The 23,543-nt window shown below is 40.9% G+C and overlaps 1 protein-coding gene across 1 annotated transcript; it reads left to right on the top strand.

Annotated features, from left to right (window-relative positions):
• The first annotated feature begins 311 nt into the window (after positions 1 to 311).
• Positions 312 to 23,158, top strand: LOC122189669 (cartilage associated protein). Its single transcript, XM_042889010.1, has 7 exons — positions 312 to 763; positions 4,244 to 4,393; positions 5,017 to 5,188; positions 7,868 to 7,996; positions 10,005 to 10,150; positions 11,739 to 11,822; positions 22,512 to 23,158. The coding sequence occupies exons 1-7, from the start codon at positions 323 to 325 to the stop codon at positions 22,569 to 22,571; spliced, it is 1,182 nt and encodes a 393-aa protein (XP_042744944.1). The 5' UTR covers positions 312 to 322; the 3' UTR covers positions 22,572 to 23,158.
• Positions 23,159 to 23,543: the final 385 nt, after the last annotated feature.

Here is a 23,543-nt window from a genome sequence, read left to right as displayed (position 1 = left end):
AAGGACACAGTGGTGGTGGTGGCCTGACGCTTGGACTCGAAGATCTTAGCAGTCATTTCCAGTCTTCACGATTCTGAGAAAAATAGAAAAGCCCTCAGGCAAACCGCCTTCAGAACGCGCAGATTCCGTACAGCTTCCCATCCGTGCGCCAACCGGCCCCAGCCCTGCTTAGCTTCCGAGACCGGGCTGTTCCTCCCTCCCACAAGCGGTCCCGCCCGGCCGCGCAGCCCCCCGCCCCCGGCCCGCCCCGCCCGGCCCCGTCGCTGCGCTCCGTCTCTCCCCGCCGAGGCGACGTGGTGCCGGCCGGGCCCGAGGCGCAGCGATGTGGCGGGCGCTGCTGGCGGCGCTTGTGGCGACGGCGGTCGCGCAGTTCGAGCGGTACAGCTTCCGTAGCTTCCCGCGGGACGAGCTGATGCCGCTGGAATCCGCCTACCGCTACGGCCTGGACCAGTACAGCACGGAGAACTGGCCCGAGAGCGTCAGCTACCTGGAGGTGAGCGTGCGGCTGTACCGCCTGCTGCGCGACAGCGAGGCCTTCTGCCACCACAACTGCAGCTCCGCCGTGCCGCCCGCCGCCCCACCGCCCGCCGATGGGGAGCTGGCCGAGCTGCGCCTGCTGGCCGGGGTGCTGCGGCGGGCGCAGTGCCTGCGGCGCTGCAAGCAGGGGCTGCCCGCCTTCCGCCAGGCCCAGCCCGGCCGCGAGCTGCTCGAGGAGTTCCAGCGCCGCGAGCCCTACAAGTACCTGCAGTTCGCCTACTTCAAGGTGAGGCCCGGCCTTGCGCCGCCCCGGCTCCCTCTCCGCCTTCACACCTGCCTCGTGTCACCGCTGTCACACGCCTGCGTGTCCACTTAGTGCTGCCCAGCTCCTTCGTCATCACTCATCCTGCGCAGCCCTGCTTTAAACTCCGGTTCTCATCAAGACGAGCTATTGGACGGCCTCCTTATCCCAGTGCCATGCTGTTCCTACCCCCAGCTATCCAATCTTCCCACCTGCATTACTTTCTTATGACTTAGTTTAAAATCTACCTCAGACCTTTTCAGTCTCCACTGTGCTATTGTGAGCACTCATTTCTGCTTCCTCTCCTCCAGCACGTCCAGGTTTCTCGCTCAGTCCCTGCTAGTCCCATTCTTGCAGTCACAGCAGCCCCCAGCATGTAGCTTGCACAGTGCCTGCGCTGCTTTGGCATTGTTACATCCAAAGGAAGGCATAAAGCAAAACTGTTGAAGGGTCGGAAGCACAAGTCTTATGAAGAATGGCTGAGGGAACTGGAATTGTTCAGTCAGGAGATGAGGAGGCTCGGGAGAACTGTATGATCTCTACAACCACCTGAAAGCAGGTTGTGGTGAAGTGGGGGTCAACTTCTTCCAGGTAACAGTGATAAGATGGGAGGGAATGGCGTCAGGTTGTTCCAGGGGAGGTTGAAGATGGATATGAGCAAACTTTTCTTCTTGGAAGTGGTGGTGAGGTGGTGGAACAGGCTGCCCAGGGAAGTGGTGGAGTCACTGTCTCTGAAGATGTAGAAGAACCATGTGGATGTGGCATTGAGGGATGTGGTTATCAGTCGTGGTGATGATGGGCTGATGGTTGGACTAGATGATGGTGGAGGTCTTTCCAAACCTTAATGATTCTATAGATTTTATAGAAGTGGCTGCTGGAGTGTAGCACTAATGCCAGCCCTGGAATGTTATTTGCCTTTTGCTCTTTGGCCACCCAGGACTGGGAGCACCACTTCCACCACATTCACTCTTGTTTCTGTAGCTTCTTGTCATCCTCCTGGATGATCCACCAGGATCTATTTCACTATTCTATTTCTATTTTCCCACTCCACATTTTCATTTTTTGTTCTCTAAACCAGGGCCCTCATTCCATTCCCTCAAATTCACTGTCACTTGCATTCCAAATAAATGCAGTATCTGTGAGGAAAGAAAACAAGCTGACCTCTTTTGTTTGGATGGATTGCCATTTCTTTTAGGGATTTGGTCCTGGTGTAGCCCAGTATTCATTATATGAGATTGTATGCTTGTGCATTCCTTCTGTGACCTTTGCTTAAAACATACACATCTTAGTAACTGTTGCTATGTCATATTTGTAGGAATGTCTTTCCCATATGGAAATTTGAAATTATTTTCACAAGTTATATAAACCAAAGCGGGGAAACAGTCTCACAGAACACCAGTGATCAGTATCCATACACACGTAGTATCACACGATGAGCAGCATCACACCAGCCTAGTTCTAAGCATTTGAAGCTACCCCAAAGGCTGTACAGAAGAACTTACCTTAGTATGCTTTAGTTTCTTCACATGGAGAGTAGAAGGTACCAAATGAGACATTTCTTTTGAATGGCAGGCACTGCTAACTCTCAAAGCCATATACCAAAATGACACCACCACAAGTGTTTCCATTTATTGTCTTTCTTTATTTGTTCCCCCCGTAGTACATACAAATGTGGCTATGACTGCACCACATCAGGAACGGTCATGGAGCAAAAAACAATTCCTATGTACTGTTTCTGACATTTTCTGACATGTGAATGACTCGAATGTGAGCGTGCCTTTAAGCTGTTTTCCAGCCCCATTTGCAGTAGGTTTGTGAACAGCAATTTGGTGTACCTCTGATCAGTGCTGTCATTTATATTGCCTTTGTTTTTATACTGTATTCCAGCTTTGAGCTTTCATCACTCACTTGGAGAGCTCTAAATGGGCTTTCTAAAAATACGAACTGCTGCCTGCAGAGAACTTTTTCTTGGCTGGTGGTTTTCTGAAGAAGGGAGTGTCACTTTCTTCCTTCTTCTTCCATAATATCACATATAATACAGAAAGAAGGCATAAAGAAACACTCCATGGATTTTTTTTTTTTTTTTTGAGTGAGCACGTATTTATTCAGGTGGGTTCAGGAGTGAAATTTTGCCACGTCTTAGATGATCCTGGGAGCAGATGTTCTTGTGCTGCTTTTGCTCCTCTGGAGGGAGCTGCCTGGTAGCCACTGAGTTTACATAGGAATGTGTTTCTACAAAGCTTTCTTTTTTTCCCCTCACTCACTTTCTTTTTTTAGCATGAAAGTTACAATCAAGAGTAAATCACGTACCAAGTGAAGATGAGAGATTGGCAAGCTTCCCAGCAAATAGGGTTAAAGCATTAAGCATGGGAGAACTCGGGCATTTGATGAAAGTGCTTTCCCCGCACATTCAGCAGCATGTGGGCTGGCTAGAAGTGCATAGTTTGGGGACAGCAGGAAATGCAGCTGGCGTGATCCCATTGCATTGGTACTTACTGCAGCACAGCAGTGAGAGCTCGTATTAGGGTCAAAGTGTTTCTTCTGGTGTGACAGTCTCTCAGGTTTCCTCTGAAATGAAAAGCTGCCTTTTACGGATGCAAATGGATGAGTGCGTATGTGTGCATATATGCTTGTAATTCTTGCTCATGGTTTCATATATACACTGCCATAAGCTATTTCAGATGTTTAATGGAACTCAGTAGCACCTATGCTGGATGGACTGATCTGGATCTCAGCTTACAAGAGAAGTGCTTAACATTTCACTAGTACATAAGGCTTTTACTTTCACTGTCACTCTCTATATAATGTGTATATGATATGTATTTGGAAAGTTATGCTTACATAAAATATTAAAAATACACATACAAATGTAGATGTAAATATGTATATGAGTAATATATACTTCTGATACAGGGGTTAAATTTAGTTTAAAATCCAGTACAAAAAAATCATGTAGTACATTAGAACAGTTATTGAACAAATACCTGCTGTTTAACTTCATAACAGCTCCAGGATGGTATATTATCATAGCAATGTCTTGCATGCTGCTAGACAAATAGGCTACATAAACACCACAGAGAGGAGGTGAGTGATGATTCCATACTTGGGCATCAGTAATTGCTGTGTGATTAATCCTACACATGAGTAACAATATAATTTTATGCATCGTCAGCTTTATGAACAGAGAAGTGAGAAGGGCAGAAGTGTTCTTTTAACTTACAATCATTTATACTATTTGCAGCAATAACAGCCTTTAAAAAAAAAAAAAAAATGAAGTGTTCATAGTGGTGCAGCTAGTAGTAAGCTGAGAAGTATTGTATCAGCTTCAGTGTACCACTGTCTCTGCTGAGAATGTGTTTTTAGCACTGGTAAGCTTGCAAAAATAGATCCTGCAGGAATCTTATATTTTTTTTCGGCGCCCCGCCGGGGCCCCCCCCCCTTCTCTCCCCCTATTTTCATGTTTAGGCTAATAACCTTCCAAAAGCTATTGCAGCAGCTCACACGTTTCTTCTGAAGCATCCAGATGATGAAATGATGCAAAGAAATATGGCCTACTATAAGAGCATACCTGATGCTGAGGAGCACATTAAAGACTTGGAGACAAAGCCTTATGAGGTGTGTTTACTCCCAGTTCAGTCTTTTGGAACCATTCCATTACTGCATGAGATTTGAAGATGTAATTTACTTACATGTTCTCAGCTCCTACCTCTCCTTTTTATCTTGTTAGATACTTCAGACATCTCTGTGCCTCTTTTTTAATGCCTGCAATAATTCTTACATCATTTGCTTTTCACTGTTCCATAAGTCACAGCAAATGACATGGAGTGGCATACTTGAAAGCTACTACATGCAGATAGCTAATGGAATTAAGCAAGTACATGGAGTTATTCAAATGCTGCGAGTGCTGCAGAGGTACAGCTTAAAATTGTGGTGTGTTTTTTTTTTTTTTTCTTTTTTTTTTTTTTATGTTAAGATGCTGAAAATCACCATCTCAAAACATGCTCTTTGGAATCACATTATCTTTTTCCAGCAGGCTTTTCCAGTTTGTCTAAAATGGAGCTACATACTCAACTATGTAGGAAATATCTGATAAAATCTGTTCATCATCTGTTTCATATTAATAGGATAACAGCTTATCTAGTAATTCAAAAATGCTGAGATACCACTTACTGTATTTGAATTTACACACAGCTTTCCACAGGTCACTTACTGGTAGTTCATTCCTGCCAATTTTTCAGAATCTCTTTGTCAGGGCTGTGAGAGCATACAATGGTGACAACTGGAGAACATCCATCTCAGATATGGAACTGGCTCTTCCTGATTTCTTCAAAGCCTACGATGACTGTATAGCAGCCTGTGAAGGCTCCCGAGAGATTAAAGATTTTAAAGACTTCTATCTCTCCATTGCAGGTGAGTACTTAGGAAACAGTCAAGAAAGAAGTCCTGAAAGTATATTCAGTTTCATCTATAGGATCAGCTGCCTAAGTCCTCCTTCCTTAGTTTGCAATGGAAGCTGCTCATGGTGCCCCCTGTTTAGTTTGGGCCAATACGAGGTTATTAGATACCCTGAAAAATGTTTGAATTGTGGTTTACTTTTCTGCTTAGTAGCATAAGTGAGTGTTGTCAGAAAATTAAAACAGTTCTTACATTAACTTGGAAATCAAGAGTGTCAGGATAACACACACATGTAAGTAACATCTGTTCCATCCATCTAGCAACTGCTAAGCAGACAGACCTCTTGACCATAATTTCAATATCAATTTGTCTCTGATGCTCAGCGATTAGTCTTCAAAATCTGCTTTGTGGTTTGTGTACCACTGTTGTCATATTTATGAAAAAAGTGTGCATCAAGTTTCTGTTAGTTATTTTTTATCTTTCCTTCTGTAAAAGGAAAGTTTTCTAGCAAATGAGATTTCCTAAGAGCGTAGCTTAAAAAAATATTGCTTTTTAATGAGAAAGCAGTGCCTCCTCTTTTAAGTGTCAGAATAGCACGTGCATATTTCCCATGCACTTCTGTAATGAAAGAAGGCATTTCTCCAGTGCACTGAGCTGAGTGCTACTGACAGTGTTTGTGTGAAGAATGCCCGCGTGCTTTGTAAAGAAATTTAAAGAAAGGGCAGCTCCATGGTATCTCATAGTAGTGAATTAATATCTACCTGTACTGCTAATATGGAATAGCTACTGCTTCCTCAAGCATTACTTCAGCAAAGGTGGCAAGTGCCTAGAACAGTAGATAAGGAGTGGAAGAAAATGAATAAACAGTTTATAATCAATGAATATACAGATGTTACAATTATGAAATACAAGAGAGTTTGGCTAAGCAGGTTGTTACACCAAGGAAAGAATAGATAGAGTGCTTACCCTTGTCCTGGGCTCACTGTAAAGCTCCAAAGGAGGGATCTCCAGAAGAGATCCTTCGCACCAGCAGTCAGCTCTTAAATGGGTCTAGGAGAGGTGCAGCCAGGCTCCACACCTTCCATCACACAGCTGAATTGCCTTCACCTGTGCTCCTATGGCTGACTCAGTGCTCGCCTCAGGTGGTCATCAGAGGTTCTTCAGGCCATGATTCAGCAGTTCCCATACAACATTAAACCATGAAACAGCCCCTGTGGTTTGGATCACCTCTAAACCACTGTAAAGGATGTCTGTATATTTGTCAGTGCTCATTTATGACTAGCACTTACTGTCAATGCTCTTCCTCCATGGAAGGAAGGAAAAGACTGTTCCAGCAGTAGTGGTGAGACAGAAAGGTAGAAGTACTGCATGATGTGGGCAGTTTCAAATACTGTATGTATGTCCTGAAAATGGAATTCTTGGATGGAAGGCTTTCTTGGGAGATATTTTCTTGAATCACAGAATCACAGTATCGTAGCGGTTGGAAGGGACCTCCAGAGATCATCGAGTCCAATCCCCCTGCCAAAGCAGATTCCCAACACCAGGTTGCACAAGTAGGTGTTGTCCAGGCAGGTCTTGAACATCTCCAGAGAAGGAGACTCCACCACCTCCCTGGGCAGCCTGTTCCAGTGCTCCGTCACCTCACTGTAAAGAAGTTCTTGTGCGCATCTGTGCCGAACTTCCTATGCTGCAGTTTCTGTCTGTTTCCCCTTGTCCTGTCTCCGCACACTGCTGAAAACAGTCTGGCCTCGCCATTCTGCCCCCCACACCTTAGATATTTATAGACCTGGATCAGGTCCCATCTCAGTCTTCTTTTCTCAAGGCTGAACAGACCCAGCTCACTCAGCCTTTCTTCATAGGAGAGATGCTCCAGGCCCTTCACCATCTTTGTGGCCCTCCGCTGGACTCTCTCCAAGAGATCCCTGTCTGTTTTGTACTGGGGAGCCCAGAACTGGACACAGTACTCCAGATGAGACTTATAAGGGCAGAGTAAAGGGGGAGGATTACCTCTCTCAACCTGCTGGCCACACTCTTCTAAAGGCCATTGGCCTTTTTTGGCCACAAGGGCACACTGCTGGTGCATGACCAGATATTGAAGATAAAATCACTTCTAGCCCCACCCCATCGTACCTAGTTTTTCAGACTGGGAAAGCATGTAACCTTAAACCTTTTTGGATTAAAGTTTCTCTGTAGTGTGCAGCATGTCCATGTCTTTTAGAACATCCAAACATCTGGCATAAAATGCAGCCATCTCTAGAGGTTTATTTTGCAATCACCTGGTGTCTTTCTCTGTGATACTACTGTAGTAAGGCAGACCTTAACTATGCAGTAATTCAGTTTAATTACAAAGGCTTTCAGAAATACCATTGCTCATTTCATAGTTTGCTAATAAAACTGTGCTCCACAATGCTTTGTATAAAACCTAGCACCACAGACTGCCTGTAGGTGTCAGTGAAACCTAACTGCTTAGTTCTCTGGAATTGTAGTTTTGATATCCTTGAAATGCTGATCCTACTGATTTTGCCAGAAGGGCTGAATGCCAGCACTGGAGATGTACTTCAGTAATTCCAAGCAGCAAGCTTCAGATGCACAGGACTTAACCATTATAAGGCTAAATTTTGATGGGTAGCTACTGGGAAGGGTTGTAACAGTGTGTTCTACTTATATCCCGTGTTGCTGTTTTCTTCCTTCTAGATCATTATATTGAAGTCCTTGCATGCAAAGTGCAGTGTGAAAGTAATCTGACACCCATTATAGGAGGCTTTGTTGTTGAGAAATTTGTGGCCACCATGTACCATTACTTACAGTTTGCGTATTATAAATGTAAGTAGTGATTTAATGGACTTAAATAATGTTGGGATGATGTGGGAGAGCTTCCATTCCTTGTCTTTTTATGGTTTGGAAATAAATAGTGATCTCCATAATCTGCATTTTTGCCTGTGCTGGGGCTGTAAGTCTGAGATGCTCCATATCTTTTTCTCAGTATATAACTATAGACTTGGGAGATGAGCATGTTGGATCCCTGGATCATAAAATTGTTCATGATAAAGTGAATTTCTAAACATAGAGGTTGAATTCTGCCCAGGCAAGTCCCTTTGTTTTAAGATATTTTTGCTTGTGACTGATCTCTACTTGAGTGCTGGAAAGTTGTGACAGTTACAGAGCAAGTGTGATCTGACACATCACCACCCCTCATTCTGTACCTGCTGCCAGCACAATTTACTTGCACTTTTCAGAATTTCATATAAACATTAAATGTTCACCATATGTATTTTATGATAAAATATGTAATACACCAACTCTTACACCTTTATGAAGCAACTCATAATATGACATCTTAGGGTAAATAGTGTCAGCCACTTCCTATACACTAGAATGCATGCAGTGGCACTGATGGATTCTATACACATATGTAGAAATAAAAAAGAGGTGACCAAGCTTTTGGACCCACATGGTTAAGCAGCTGAACTTCTAACAAGAACTTTATTCTTAAATTTCTTACTTGTTCATTAAAAGAGAATCATAGAATCATAGAATCACTCAGTTTGGAAAAGACCTTAAAGATCATCAAGTCCAACCACAACCTAACCATACCACCCAAACTCTAACAACCCTGCACTAAATCATGTTCCTGAGCACCACATCCAAACGGTTTTTAAACACATGCAAGGATGGTGACTCAACCACCTCCCTGCAGAGCCCATTCCAGTGCTTAACAACCCTTTCTGTACAGAAGTTTTTCCTGATATCCAACCTAAACTTACCCTGGTGCAACTTGAGGCCATTTCCCCTCATCCTGTCACCTGTCACCAGTGAGAAGAGACCACCCTGCTCTCGCTGTAAGCACCTTTCAGATATTGGAAGAGAGCAATAAGGTCTTCCCTCAGCCTCCTTTTCCCCAGACTGAACAGACCCAGTTCCTTCAGTAAGAAAGATTGTGACCTCAAGGTAACACACTTAACAAAGCAGTACCTACTGAATGAATACTAAATTCTCAATTTATTATTCAGAATTTCTTCCAGAGACAAACCTGCAGAGTTATTTCATGCCATTCTCTTTTTCCTAGTGGATTCTCATACTCTCATTAGAATAGAGCACATGAGGCTCCATGCATTTTAAAGAAAGAGAGGACCACATAACAAACAGACATGATAGTGTTCTGGTGCTCAGTGCTTATTCATTTTGATAAGTACATCATTCAATGAATTCTGTGGTTTTTTGGGGAACTTCCTGCACTTCTAAGAACGTATTTAGCCCTTAGTGCTGCTCTTCCAGGCTCCAACACCAAGGGAAAGGCATAGCCAAGCCATTAATGACTTTTGCATGTTTTTTGCCTACAAATATTGACTCTTCCATCTTTGTCAATCCAAGTAAAATGAAGTGGATTTTTAAAAATTTGTTTATTTGTTTCTTTAAGAAGTCCCACAGTAGGCATCTCCAAGCTGTGGGTTGATGGCTCTGTAGCTGGGAGAGACATTTGGTTAGGATTATCTTAGAAAACCACCATGAGAAAATAAGGCCATAGGAAAACTATCTTCTGAGTTAATGGTAAGTTATCCCCATTTTCCCTACAAAGAAGAAGGTAGTTCTTAGGGAAGCCAAGTAATTTGGATTGCTCTCGTTCATGACCTGACTCCTGTAGCCATAAGCTTTTGTCAGGTAAGTCTCCACTTCTGAATCATGACCTTACCTGTTTCAAAACATAAAAATAGCATATTCTGCCTTGAAAACATTTTTTTTTTAATATATGTTTAACGCAGGTGGTGGAAAGGTGGCATTGTGTTTTTGTTTATTTACCTCGTGTGGATTTGTTTCTCTGTCTATTAATTAGTGAATGACATGAAGAATGCAGCCTCTTGTGCTGCTAGTTACCTTCTATTTGACCAGAAAGATGAAGTAATGAAACAGAACATGGTCTATTATCAATACCACAAAGACAAATGGGGACTTCAAGAAGAGGATTTTCAGCCCAGATCAGTAAGTGAATTTAGTGCCTTTTCTTTTTCTTAGGGCGTGACTTCCCCATGTAAGAGTCATTTAAGTTATCCAAGCTGCATCAACAGCAGGCACCCTTTAGGCTGAATCAAGGATCAAGTCGTCCTTCCCGAGTTGCTTCTTCAGACCCCTGAGTCACTGAGACCAGTGCTGGCCCAAAGGCACCCCTCAGTTCTTAGTGTGGCATTAAGCTCATATATCTGTGCATTGCTTAGGTGACTTGCTTTATCTGTAGCAACACTGCGGAGCAATTCATATGTATACCTTATAAGTTGTAATAATTTGGTAATGAATGTAATAATTAACGAAATAATTTGATAATGCTTTCCTTCCTCTTAGGCCAGCCAGCTCAAGTAAAATATACCACTCCATCTGTTAAGCATTTTTTGTTTGTGGGCAGCTGTCAGGTTATGTGCAACACACCTTATTCTCATGCTGGAAACCAAGGCTGTGCTGCAGGACTAGCAGAAACAGAATACAGAGAAAATGCATTTGGTTCTTTCAGGCAGCAGCTGTGAGTTCACGCAGGAAAGAGACCATTCTTTTGCTGCTGTTGTTGGGAACAAAACTGTGCTTTGTAACCATACTGGAGACAATATTTGACGTTGGTGGGAGTGAGGGGTAGCAGCAGTTTAAAACTGCAGACCACAAACAGATTTGGCGTCCATGTGCAGAAAGGACAGAACAAGGGCCCTACACAGTAACTGTGAATGTTTCATTGATAACTTCTCAGGAGTTGGGGCTACAGATAATTTAATTTTTAAATATTAAATATCAAATGTATACAGCTGTATTTTCTTGTACTTTGATCTGTCTTGCTATGAAAAGAAGTTGCTTGCTGTCCTAATCACTTGCCATGAAAACCATGTCTCAGGTTTATTTTCACAAAGTGGTACCAGAGTGACAGCAGCATTTAACTCCGAGCTACAGATGTCCTTGTGCAAGGGAAAATCTCCTGTTTTCCTCCCTGAAAAGAATTAAATGGAATAGTCAAATTATATTACTGGCGGTATTCACAGTTCTGAGAGTGACAGCTACCCTGTGCTGTCCAGGCAAACACCCAGGGAACTGAGGGACAGGCAGGTAGATGACCATACAGAATTTCCCACTCCCAGACGGGCTGGGATGGTGAGTCATTACAATGCAAAATACCTCAGTGTCTCTTTTTCCCAGAACTGCCTGCCGCCTTATGCCAGCGCATAAGGAGATGGAAGCTTTCTCATATCCAAAGCCCACTGGAATGCAGGCGCAGGCTGCTTGCTGCTTGGCTCTGGCAGTCTCATTCCTTATCCTCAGACTCGCCAATGCTTTGAAACATGAGAAATAGGAGAGTGCTTTGTTCTTCTCACACCGGTGGAGCTTACGCTTAGTAGGATCCGCAGAAGACATTGGATATGCTGTATGCTGTTCTGCTGTTTCCTTTCTCAAACATTTTAAATCCTCTGAGACCTGCCTTCTGCTAAATCTGGGTCTAGCTTCACTTGAATAGTTCTAGATGACATGTGATGACACTCCTCCGTCTTACTACCTTCAAGTAACATAGAAATTTAATATATTTTTTTTTCTGTAGGATGCAGTTAGATATCACAACATAACCACACTCCAGTTGGAAATGTATGAATTTGCAAAGGAACATCTAATGGATGATGATGAGGTGAGTTTTCTAGACAGAAAATCGTGATTTGAAAAAGGCAAACCCGAATAACAGTAATTACATTAAAATAAGTAATTAGAAATCCAGGCTTTCTGTACTGTAGAGAAGTTGTTCTGGTAACTGTGACCAATTTATCATAATTTTTTCTTTTGTGAATGAATACAGGAAACAAACCCAAAGAGCAGTAGACCACTCACATCACATTTTAAAGCAAGGGTAATTATAATACACTCAGCGCCCAAAAGGAAATTAATTTTGCAAGCTATAACACCAGGGGGCAGAGAAGTCGTATGTGTATTTAAACCAAACATTTTTCTTTTTCTTTCTGAAACATTGTTTAAGGTACATTTTAAAATCCTCATGATTTTGTCCAGAAGTCCCTACCTAAACTATCATCTTATCACAGGGACGTCCTGTTACCCCTTATTTCTTTTTCACTGTAACATTTTGGTTACCCAGTCTTGCATCTGAAATGGTTGGAATTCATGGTCAAGTAACATATAGTGACTGATATTAGGCTTGAAACTTGTAAAGTGGTTTTCTTGTGTGGAAAAGGTAGTTAAAACTGTTGAAAGATCATTTCTTTGTCTCCATCAGTTCAAGTATGTCATGAATTTGAGTTGCATCTTGTTTTGTTTTCAGTACCTTTCATTTTAATGTTTAAAATCTGTTTAAATGATTAAATACTTCATTGCTGGCACTGTCAAAGCAGTGTGTTCAGTCATGGCACAGGGCAGTATACTTGTGAACAATGCTACAGTGTTTTTTAGTTACAATCAAAAAGAAAAGAAATGGTTTATGTTATAAAATTTTATCATGTTTTCACTTTTTATTTTATCCAGCACATAGGTAGAGATAATATTTCACAGGGGAGAAGTAATAATATGTCTATACTGCCTTCAGTATGCTGGTGACCTGAAAACAACTCTTTATGTAAAATTCCATTACAAGGTTATGAGATGATAGGAAGACTGCTAAGTCTTTCCATTATAATAAATGTCTCTGAAGGACAGTTTAATATTCTCATTATATGGTTAAGCTTAGATGAGAACTAGTCTATATGGGTTTCCAATCAGGGTGTGTAAATTCTTGAGTGCTTTTTTATATTCCCTTGTTGTTTTGGGCAAACACTCTGCTATGTTCATAATGTTTTCTTATGGTAGACATAAACTTCATTTGTAATTTTTTCCTTCTTTCACATCTGCTGCTCCAAAACAAAGGGATGAGTAATTAAGGAAGGAGGAATGCGGTCTATTTTGAAGACTTTCCCTGTATGTTGTTAGAAGAGGGAATTATAAACACAGTCTTCAATCTCAAGCTTTTAATACAAGGAAAAAAAAAAAAGTTTGTTGGCTTTGGTTCCTGTAGTCCATTTCATGAGTGCAATAATAGATGACCTTGCAGTCTACAGAAGGGCTGTACGGTGGAAACGTCAGTTAAACATCTGGGGAAGTGTCAAGGAAGTGTCATTACCTGGGCTACATTTGGGCTAAACAAACAGAATTAGCAGGCCTGGCCGTGCCACCTACATCCTTACCTCACACTCTTCATATTAGAAAAATTTTCGTTTTCATTTCCTGGAGAAAAGCTGAAGGGCTTCTGTGCTCTCCCTTAACAGGACCGAAGAACCTAGGAGAGATGGAGGCTGTCCATGCCTCTGGCTTGGCTCTGGATTTTGGTAGTGAACTCATAAATCCCTGGCTACCAAAGCTTCTTCTTGGCTGCAAGAGCCTTCCAGGGAGTCCAGACAGAGCAGGAATAGCACAGAGATAAAATCGCTACCTTGTAGTTTTTGCTGCATGGGCAGGGCACGGTAGTATAAATGGAATATTTTTTAATATTTCTACTGGCACAGATAGAAAAGTTTATTCCATGGGAATGTGGAAAACTGATGAAAAACTCAGATAAAGTGTTACAGTAAAAGCTTTATTAAAAATTGTCAAGGAGGGAGGCAACCTCTGTTTCTAGTAGACGCAGTTCTTTCAAACCACTTGATCCATAGACTGTGCCTTTTGTGAGTTTCTATGCTCCATCTTTGCTGTCTGTGGGCTCTGTGTTGCTGGTGGGCCAACAAACCTATAAAATAATGAAAGGAAAAAAAACGTTCTCTTTCTTTGAGTGAAGCTAAAGGATCTCTTTATGTATGTCCTTATTCTTAAATGGAGAATCTTACTTTATTCAAACTTAACAGTGCCCCTATATTTCAGATCATCCGTGGGTCTTTTTAAATCCCATTAGCAAAGCACGCGAGAACTTGTGGCTTCTTCCAGTAATACATGGCAGTAATGACAGAGGCTGGAACACATAGTAATGATTTTTGCATATGACGTTACAAGAAATACTGTCCTGTTCGTGTTACTTTATTAATGTTTTTCCACAAGGAAATGAAAAACTTTAGTTCAAACATTTAACACAGTAGAGGTGACAGAGAATATTAGCACCAACAAAGAATTTTTTCTTAAAAGTAATTATTAAATATCCTTAAAGAGTTTTCCACAGCGAAGCTAACAGAGCATTACACGGCGTTGTCATCTTAGTTGCCTGTAGATAATCAAGCTTCTTGATTTCTGCTCAGCTGTGTAACACATAAAAGCTCTAATAGTTTTAACTCCCAGTTCTGCACAGATGTAAATAACAAAATGAGCCATTAAGAGCCAGATATTCAGCTAGTGCAGATATAACTTCCACATTACACTAATTACAGGAGACAAGTTTCTGGCGCATAGATTCAGTGTTCTTGAGGACTTGGGTTTTTTTTTTTTCAGGGATAGCTACTTAGCTATTCAAAATTACATAGGAACCACAAATATTTGGCTAAGATGATCCAATAGTGTCATTTTTCTTTCAGTACATAATCAGTAGGTGAAAAACTGTTGGCAGCCCTGGTCCATTTGTTGTGTTTTTTTTCTTTCTTTCTTTTTGGCATCCTGCTCTTCTTCATTGTTGATCGTGTGCCTTTCCACCTGTACAACAGCTGAGACTTAAATGTTTCATGCCTAGATATGATGCAGAGGAGTGTGAGTGTTGAACTAATGAGTGGTGGAAAGACATGGAATAGCATCAAGGCAGGAGTGCCCAGTAGACTACTGGTTGCAAATTATAATCTGAATTCAGCCTATTTTTCTGTTCAGAAATCACTGACAACATATTTTTTGCTTTATTAACTCACATTTTATATATTTTCAAATGATTTATACAAGTGTGCTTGTAACAGCAAGTTGTAAATGCGGATGTATAAACCCTGCCCTGACCTCAGACCTACACAGCTACAACAGCGTGGCTCCACTGACAAAAGCTGGTGGCAGCTGTTTAAGAGAGAAGTTGTAGTTAACTGAGATTGTTATGGTCCCTGCTCAATATCAGTTTTTAAAGAAAAAAAAGAGATTATTTTTCATCGTTGTTTTCTATTGGAGATCCTGATTATGTTGCTGGCTCTCTTCAGAAGTGTCTTATCTCTTGCTGTTTTACCACTGAAATTACACTGCAGTCTAAGTCATTTCTCCTTCCATTTAAATCACCTACAATGGGAAGCTTATTAGGGCTTAAGTGGCAGGATTAGATAAGAAATTGAGAAGAACTTTTACCTGCACCAATTTGCTTAAGGCTCTGTGTACAAAAGAAAGTGGCAAAAAGAGCATAAGCTGAGTTTAGAAACAAAGCCACTAGAAGACTTGTTTTCAGTGCAGCAGGAGCAGTGTTTTTTAGTTGCTTTGAAATTGAATTGACTCATGTTTTATAGGCATAACAAAAATGTTAAGAGGAAAGCACGCTTATTAGATTACTGTAAAATATTGTAATCACTGCAGTGTACTGCAGTCTCCTACAATATATTGGGAGAGAACAATTTATGTTCAGAATATGCAATAAAAAATGAAATGGAAAAATATTTGAAAGAAGCAGTTAACACAGACATAGGGAATAACTAAATTCTTTTAATATTTAAAAAAAAAAATCACTAAAAGCATATGACAGTGTGTCAAACTGTTGACTGAGCATCTGAAATATAAACAAGTGATGGGCCAAATTATTTTTCTGAGCAAATAATTGAGGGTTTTTTTTCCCTGCTAGAATGCAAGGAATGTCAAGTCTGGCCTTTAGTGCTCATAGAGAACCTGGAAAGTGGTTACACTGAACTCTCGTGTTTTAACTGAAGGTTAGATCAAGGAACTTTTTCTTGATTGAAGGCTGAATAAACCTTTCAGGCACCACGGCTGAGCCACTTATTGAAACATGCATTACTGTTATCCTGAAATAATGCTCCATCCAAAATATCAAGAGCTGGTTGGCTACATGCTATGAGTTTACAGCATCCCTCAGGCCTGCAAGGCACATCTTCCACAGTCAACCATATCAAACCTTTGTCTTTCCTCTTGCAAAATAGTTATTTGTCCTTGAAGACTTAAGAAAAAAGGACAAAATCTGCTGGTCTTTGTGAATTTGACTGTGTTGCTGTTCTCATTAATTACTCAAATTAGCTAGGGAGTTTGAGGATACTTACTCCTGACTTCCAGGGCAGCCCCTGGCCTCTTGTCACAGAGAAACTTTCCTGCTACCATAACATAGACACCTACACCTGATACATAAGAGAATCAAATTCGTTAGTCTCACTAACAAGTTTTCAGTAATTACTATTTTCCAACTTTTGCCAAATCCAATTTTTTTTTGGCTGGGAAAGACACTCGGGGGACGTTTTGTCAGATAAGTATTTTCCTTTTAGGCCATAGATTATAAGGAAACAGAGATCTAGGCAATTCTTTCTCTGCATATTGTCTCTTCAGTCTCAGTTTCTGAGATTGGTGAGAATAAAGGCTTTTCCTTTCTCGTCCACTGATACCAGTCAGGCATGAGTTTATGTCCATAACAGTATTTTTCTGTAGATCTTAACTCATTCTAGGAAGCTATTATGTTAATATTCTGTTACTTCCCTAAGGAACAGACTATTGCATTGCACTGCATATGGAATCCCTATACAAAATGCCATCAGCTAATCTGCGTGGAAAGTGTGAGTTGTCACATGAAAGCTATTTTTCCCAGAACTTTTCCAGTCCACACTGAGAAAGGACAGGAAAGATTGTATTTAGAGGCAAGGGCCTATGAATGATTAATATTTGCTATGCAGAAGGCAGTGCTTACTTAGTCTTGGCAACCAAAGGCCAAGCATCTGGGCCTGTCAGTGAGCAGTACAGACACTGCTACAACAACTGGTTGCTTCTATTTTTAAATGCAGCTGGCAAAAGAAAAGTTGGTGCTTGACCACCAGTCTCAACTGGGCTATAACTGAGCCACGTATTGGGAGCTTTTCCTCTTTGCTGTTTATTTTAATAGCTGGCAAGTAATCTCCAAGATACAGATGGTTCTTCTAAAAGGTTGTGTTTTTTGTGTGTGAGTGCAGCACCTAATATTGCCTAAGAAAGAGTCAGTAACAACCCTTGGCCCAAATGCATGCCTTGGTGTTGGACACTCAGCTTGTAGTAAGGAGGAGGTCTGCATTTTTCCTCCTTTTTAGGACTCACTTTTTCAAATGCTCTAGCTTTTCTTAGAATAGCTAGTGTGCCAGTCTTGGCAGCCTGGCTTAGCTTGTATAGCATTAACCAAGAATTCTTTTTTAAAACTATTATTTATTACTATCCACCTATTCATTTACCCGCTGTAAGACCTTGAATTACTATAGTGCAAAATTTGTTCTTTCTGTTTGAGCCTCTGTCCAGTTGTTTCTCTAAGCCAAGGGTACTCAATCTGCGTATCTAACAGCTAACTGGAAGCTCCAGTTGATCAGCTTGTCTGATTCTTCCTACCACTCACACCTGCCTGGGAACATTCCCCTGCTGCTACTCAGTATCCTCCCGTATTTCAGGCTATACCTGTCCATCTTTTCCCATGCATTCCTCTTGTCATTCCCACTTTGCTGATAGACCCTGGCTGGAGAGAGGGAAGAGGTTTGTCATACAGGTTGGTATTTCATGGAGTGCTGACAGAGTCGCACCCCCGCAGCAGATACTTCTGGCCATCAGATCAAAGCTAGAGGCAGGGACTGGATGAGGGGACAACAACTCACAATAAAGGTGTGCTTCTCAGGAGTGGACTAAGCAGTCTGCATGTGTGATCTCCAGTGGTAAACTGCCTAATGATCAGCTAAGTACTTATCAGCAGCAAAATCTGCCCTTCCCCACGCTCAATCAGAATTCACATATTGACCTACTAGCTACCAGCCAGACAGCTACATCACGCTGTGGGCAGAACCTTGATTTGCATCAGCACTGTCTGAGCAGTACGTTTACATAACCTGCATTTGAGCTAGATGGCTGGTGTTCCCTGTAGTAGTTGTCAGCAGGAAAAATTATAGTTTTGCAGCCATCTTCACATGTAGAATTTGTTGTGATTGTTATTTACGTAGGTAGGAAGAAAAAGTCTGTCACACTGAATGCTTAAATCATACCAGAGAATCATTTTCTGATTCCAGGTCTGAAAGCTAAGGTGAAGTTATCAGATACAAGTAGCCAGGTGGCTTTTCTTAGAGCCATAGAATCATGAATGGCTTGGGTTGGAAGGGACCTCAAGGACCATCAGGTTTCAACCCCTCTGCCACAGGCAGCACTGCCAACTCAATCATCAACTCATCAAGTACTAGCTCAGATTGCCCAGGTCGCCACCTAGCCTGGCATTAAACACCTCCAGTGATGAGCATCCACAATCTCTCTAGGCAACCTGTTCCAGCACCTGACTGTTCTCTCAGCAGAGAACTCCACCCTGACATCTAATCTAGATCTCCCTTCCTTTAGTTTAACACCGTTCCCCTTTGTCCTGTCACTATCCACCCTTGTAAAAAGTTGATCTCCCTCATGTGTTATGAGATCTCTTTAAATATTGCAATGAGTTCTCCCCATAGCCTTCTCTCATCCAGGCTGAGCAAGCCCAGTTCCTTCAGCCTGTCTTCATAGGGGAGATGCTGCAGTCCTTGGATCATCTTCATGGCCCTGCTCTGGACCCTGTCCTAAAGCTCCACATCCTTCCTGTGTAGGGGGCCCCAAAGCTGGATGCAGTATTCCAGATGGGGCTTCACAGGGGCAGAATAGAAGGAGACAGTCACCTCCCACACCTGCTGGCCTCCCCTCTTCTGATGGAACGTGGGATAGCATTGAACTTTTCTCCTGGAATTAACATCTAGGAAGTATTTACTGACATCAGACATGCAAAATGCTTGATGAAGTGTCAAGGGAGCGCTAACGGAGCAAAAACTGGTCGTAACTGTTAGCATAACAACGTGATAAACTCTTCTGATGTAGTATTATCACCTTTCACCAGGATGCCAACTACAGTATGCTCAATGTCTGGATGTTTTACATTCTTACTGTGAAGTGCAGGCAAAAATACTTCAACTACACCTTTTGTCTTTAACTGTGATAGCGATTATTCATCTTTTTAAAAATAATCAACATCCAGGCAATTATTAAATTGCATTACAGCATATTTTCTGGATGCTTATTGCTTAAGCAACTATTTCCACCTTCTAGCTATGTTTCAAATTCTACTCCTCAGAAATTCTCATTAGACAGAAAGGACTTATCATACCCATTTTTAAAGATGACTTTCATACTCTGGAGATTTCAGGCAAGTTTATTTCAAATACTGCTGTGTAGCTTTTCTTTTTTTAAACATCCTTTCACATTTAAAACTTTGGGCTCTTGCAAGTTTCTTGGTTTGAAAACATGCCTGAAGAAAAAAATTAGATGTCTGGATAGAATCATAGAATGGTTTGGGTTAGAAAAAAACCTTAAAGACCATCTAGTTCTGACTCCTCGCCAACTGGAATGGGCTGCCCAAAGCCCCATCCAGTGTGGCCTTGAACATCTGCAGGGATGCAGCATCAACAGCTTCTCTGGACAGCCCATGCCAGTGCCTCACCACTCTCTGAGTTAAGAATTTATTTCTTATGTCTAATCTAAACCTACTCTTTAATTTAAAACTGTTTCCCCTTGTCTCACCATTACACACCCCGTTAAAGAGTCTGTCCTGCTGTTTCTTGGAGATTCCCTTTATACACTGAAAGACTGCAGTAAGGTCTCCACAGAGCCTTCTCTTGTGTAAGTGATACAAGCTCCTGTGTCTTCTGGAATATCCCCCCTTACAGATGAAGGTGACAGTATCTCAAATTGAATTACGTTCACATTTGACTGAGTTACTAAAGTCACAGCATTGACATCTCAGTGTCTTCCTTGTACTTTATTCTAGATCATACAGCCCGATGCTTACTCCCTTCACCCTGTCTCTCAGGCTTTTTGAGAGCTGCCTTTGCAGGTAGACTGAACAAAGAATTCATTTTCAGTATCTGTTATTCTTTTATTAAATGGTGATTCTGAGGTGTAAGAGAATCAGTCTAAATTAGAATTGAGAGCCCTGTAAGGAGATAAGTGCATTCCTAATCTGGTAACTCAGTTTATAGTTAGTGGGGGCTGCATCTCTGTAGTCCTTCAAGACTACATGTTTATGCCTGCTATTTTAGAAGTTGTGCTAGAAAACTTGTCCTTAAGTCCTCTGAACCTTTGTTTCAAAGGCTTACATAGTGACTGCTGGACCATGTGGCTATTTTCTTCATATGCATTTGTGAAGCAGTGTTAAGTTCCTCATGTGATTGGGCTCCTTAGGCAATCCAAATACTTCTAACAAAAGAAAACGTGCAGAAATGTTGAATTCCTGTTTTCCAGTAGCCAGACTTCCTGCAATCAGGAAGACAAGCAGAGAATATGAGAGTTCTGGCATTTTTTTCTTGTGTTTTTGTTGAACTGGAAATTTAGATGTTTTGAATAAATTCAAAGCAAAATAAATTGCCATCCTTCAGGACTTTCTAAAACCACCACTGTTGTGAAAACTCAACAGTCTTTTAAGATGGAACTGTGAAATGGGGAACAAAAGCAGCAGTTACTTACGCTGGCTTTCCTCTCATTTCTTTTTGCTGTTGTTTGTTTGCTTGGTTCTTATTATTTCTCTCCTTGCTGGCCACGTCTGAAAAATGTGCTGTTAGTATTTTTAACCACCACGTCCATAATGCAATTGTTCTGTAGAGAAATTCTGTATTTTGACTATTTCTTCCTGTTATTTTCACTGTCCTCAAACAGAATGCTCTTTCCTTATCACAAAACAGAGCAGTTAACTTTTGAGTCTGAAACTGCACGTATCTGGAAGGTGCTGTTCTGCTAACGAATACCTTCCAAGATAGAAACGTGCTTAAAATTTAATTAAGGTTACAAATTACTGTTTGCAGCCTTCATTAACCATAAACCTTAAACATAACCTCCAAAACCTGGTAGAGTTGACAGAGACTCAGACTTGAGTGGTGAAGGGGGTATGAAAGTGAGCAATCCAACAAGGCTGGCTTTCTTTCAACACAACTGTTTTAAATTCTGATTTTTTTTTTTTAATCTGAGAGTAAGGACTGCTCAGACATCTTAATTTTTTTCCCCTATCAGAAAGTTGCTACTTGTTCTGGAAAAAGGCTAAATTACATATTGCAACCTTTTTAAAACACAGAGGATTATGTCAAGAAAGGACGGACTGGATTTTTAAGCCATAATTTAAATTACAACATTTTAACACAGCACTGTAGTTATTAGAATAAAAGATTGGAAATTCAAAGCTGACCATTTGTGTCTCTCTTACAGCGCAGTATTGCAGTTGTATCAAAAAGTGAAAATATGTACAAGCTGAGACATCAATGTGCCTGAACTGTGCATGGAGGGGAAATAAGAAAACACTGCTATTTCTGAGGGTGCAGGCAGATGAGCTGCTACCATCAATTTTGTGCAGTCTGAGGTGCTGCTGCACGTTTACAGTCAGCTCTTTCAACCAGTGCTCAAGGTGTGACCTTGGGCTACCAGATGTAGCTCAGTTACTGTAGCTTGGTTGGCAAGGCAGTAAACTCCAGCTGAGAGGACAGTATCCTCAAAGGTACTTTGGCTAACCCCAGGAACACAAGTCTGTGGTATGTGACTATGCCAAAAGCAGTTTAAAGAAAGTAAGTTTGATTGTTACGTTGTGTTGGTACAGTGTATGAGAAGGTTGGAAGTTGTAAGTACAATATTATGGAACTGAATTTAAAAGCAGATTGTTTGTAATATGGAAAACATTCTAGTATCTGTGGTTCTTTGTGTTTTTGCTGCTCTGAAGTAAAATGTGAATGTTCACAGGTGAAAATGGAGAAAGTGTATTTTGAAGGGCATACCAAAGAACATTAACTGCTGAAGGAGAGAGATGCAAAGTCATAATTATGGTTTACAAAAACACTTTGTCTTTGAATTTTGAAGCTTCAGTTTTTCATGGTATTTCAACATTTTTTCTAATTCCTATTTCTTTAATCCTTTAAATTCCTAATTTAACAGGTGCTTTAAACATTTATATGTCTACTTTCTAAATGTGAGGATTTCGTTGTCTATTTAAACACCTGAAAAAGTACAAGATTTAATGTGGAGTGTAGCATTTTCTTCTTTTAAGCTCTGTATGTCCTTGCAAGTAAGTGAATGTGTGGTTTACCTGTATGGGCCATTTATTTGCATTTTACAGGCTTGTTGTGCTAGTATACATCAAAGTGTTAAAAACCAGTTTATGTGACACTAGTTATTACAGTTTGTTTTAATGGTAAACACTACTCATTTTGGAGTACACAGTTAACCTATTCTTAATTTTAATCTTTTCTAGGGTGAAGTGGTGGAATTCCTTGATGAGTTGTTAGAAATGGAAGAAAAGAATGAATCCTGATGAGTGAAATCACCATGAAGTATTCTACGAAAGCGAACGCTCACTGTTGTGCCTTATTATTGTTTTTGGTCACTTGTAGTTCCAGATAGATATACCTCAAAACTGTTCCTTTACTCTCCAAAACACATCACATCTACCCCTCAGATACCACCTCTGTGCTGCACTGGCTCTTTCATGAGCATGGGTTTTCACTGTGCCTTTACACAATTGGTGCTTATGAGTTTTCCTCCCAAGCTTTCTTTACACAAACACGACAAAACTGACAATTCTTATTTTCTGGATTGACACTAAGATTTCTTGTTCCAGTGCTGTGCCATATGCTTTAACAGTGCAGATAAATTGTATTATTTATATATATGACTGTGATGATTAAATAAAGTGACACTGAATCCCAGTGCATCTCACAGATGTTAAGGTAACAAACAAGGACTTCAAACAGCTTGAAAGGATTAATGAAGCACAACTGGTGAGCTTCAAAAAACTGCTTTAAGAATTCTATAAACATTTTTGACCTTACTTTCACGTGGAATTTCATTCAGTTTTAAGAAAGGTCATTTAGAATTGAACAATAAATAATTCCTACTTCCTACCAGTCTTTCTGTTGAAACAAATTGTGGTTCCTGTGCAAGGTGGGGCCAATCTTGTGTAATGTAATTTTAAGCTATGTATTTAGAATCCTCTTGAAGAATGTTTGCATGGATTTTTGTTTATTCTGCTGGGACTATTTTTCATTCAAAAATAAGTACAGGTGGAGACTGAGTCAATTTTAGGTGTATTCCTGACGTTTTTATTAACTAAATGATAGTACTCTTTTGTAAAAAAAGTACTTTTGCAAAAGTACTTTTATGCCCCAGAGATGTTGAAGATGAATAGTGAGTTATTGCCCAAGAGTACTGAAGAACAGAAATCTCACTGACCTCAAAGGATCCATGATTTTATCCTTTACATTAACCTTATTTTTAATTAAGTCCT

Source organism: Lagopus leucura, unplaced genomic scaffold, assembly GCF_019238085.1.
Source record: "Lagopus leucura isolate 7727_CA_CO unplaced genomic scaffold, USGS_WTPT01 Super-Scaffold_100157, whole genome shotgun sequence".
NCBI lineage: Eukaryota > Metazoa > Chordata > Aves > Galliformes > Phasianidae > Lagopus > Lagopus leucura.
The sequence above is the reverse complement of the archived record's forward strand: the minus strand, read 5'-3'. Positions and strand labels throughout refer to the sequence as shown.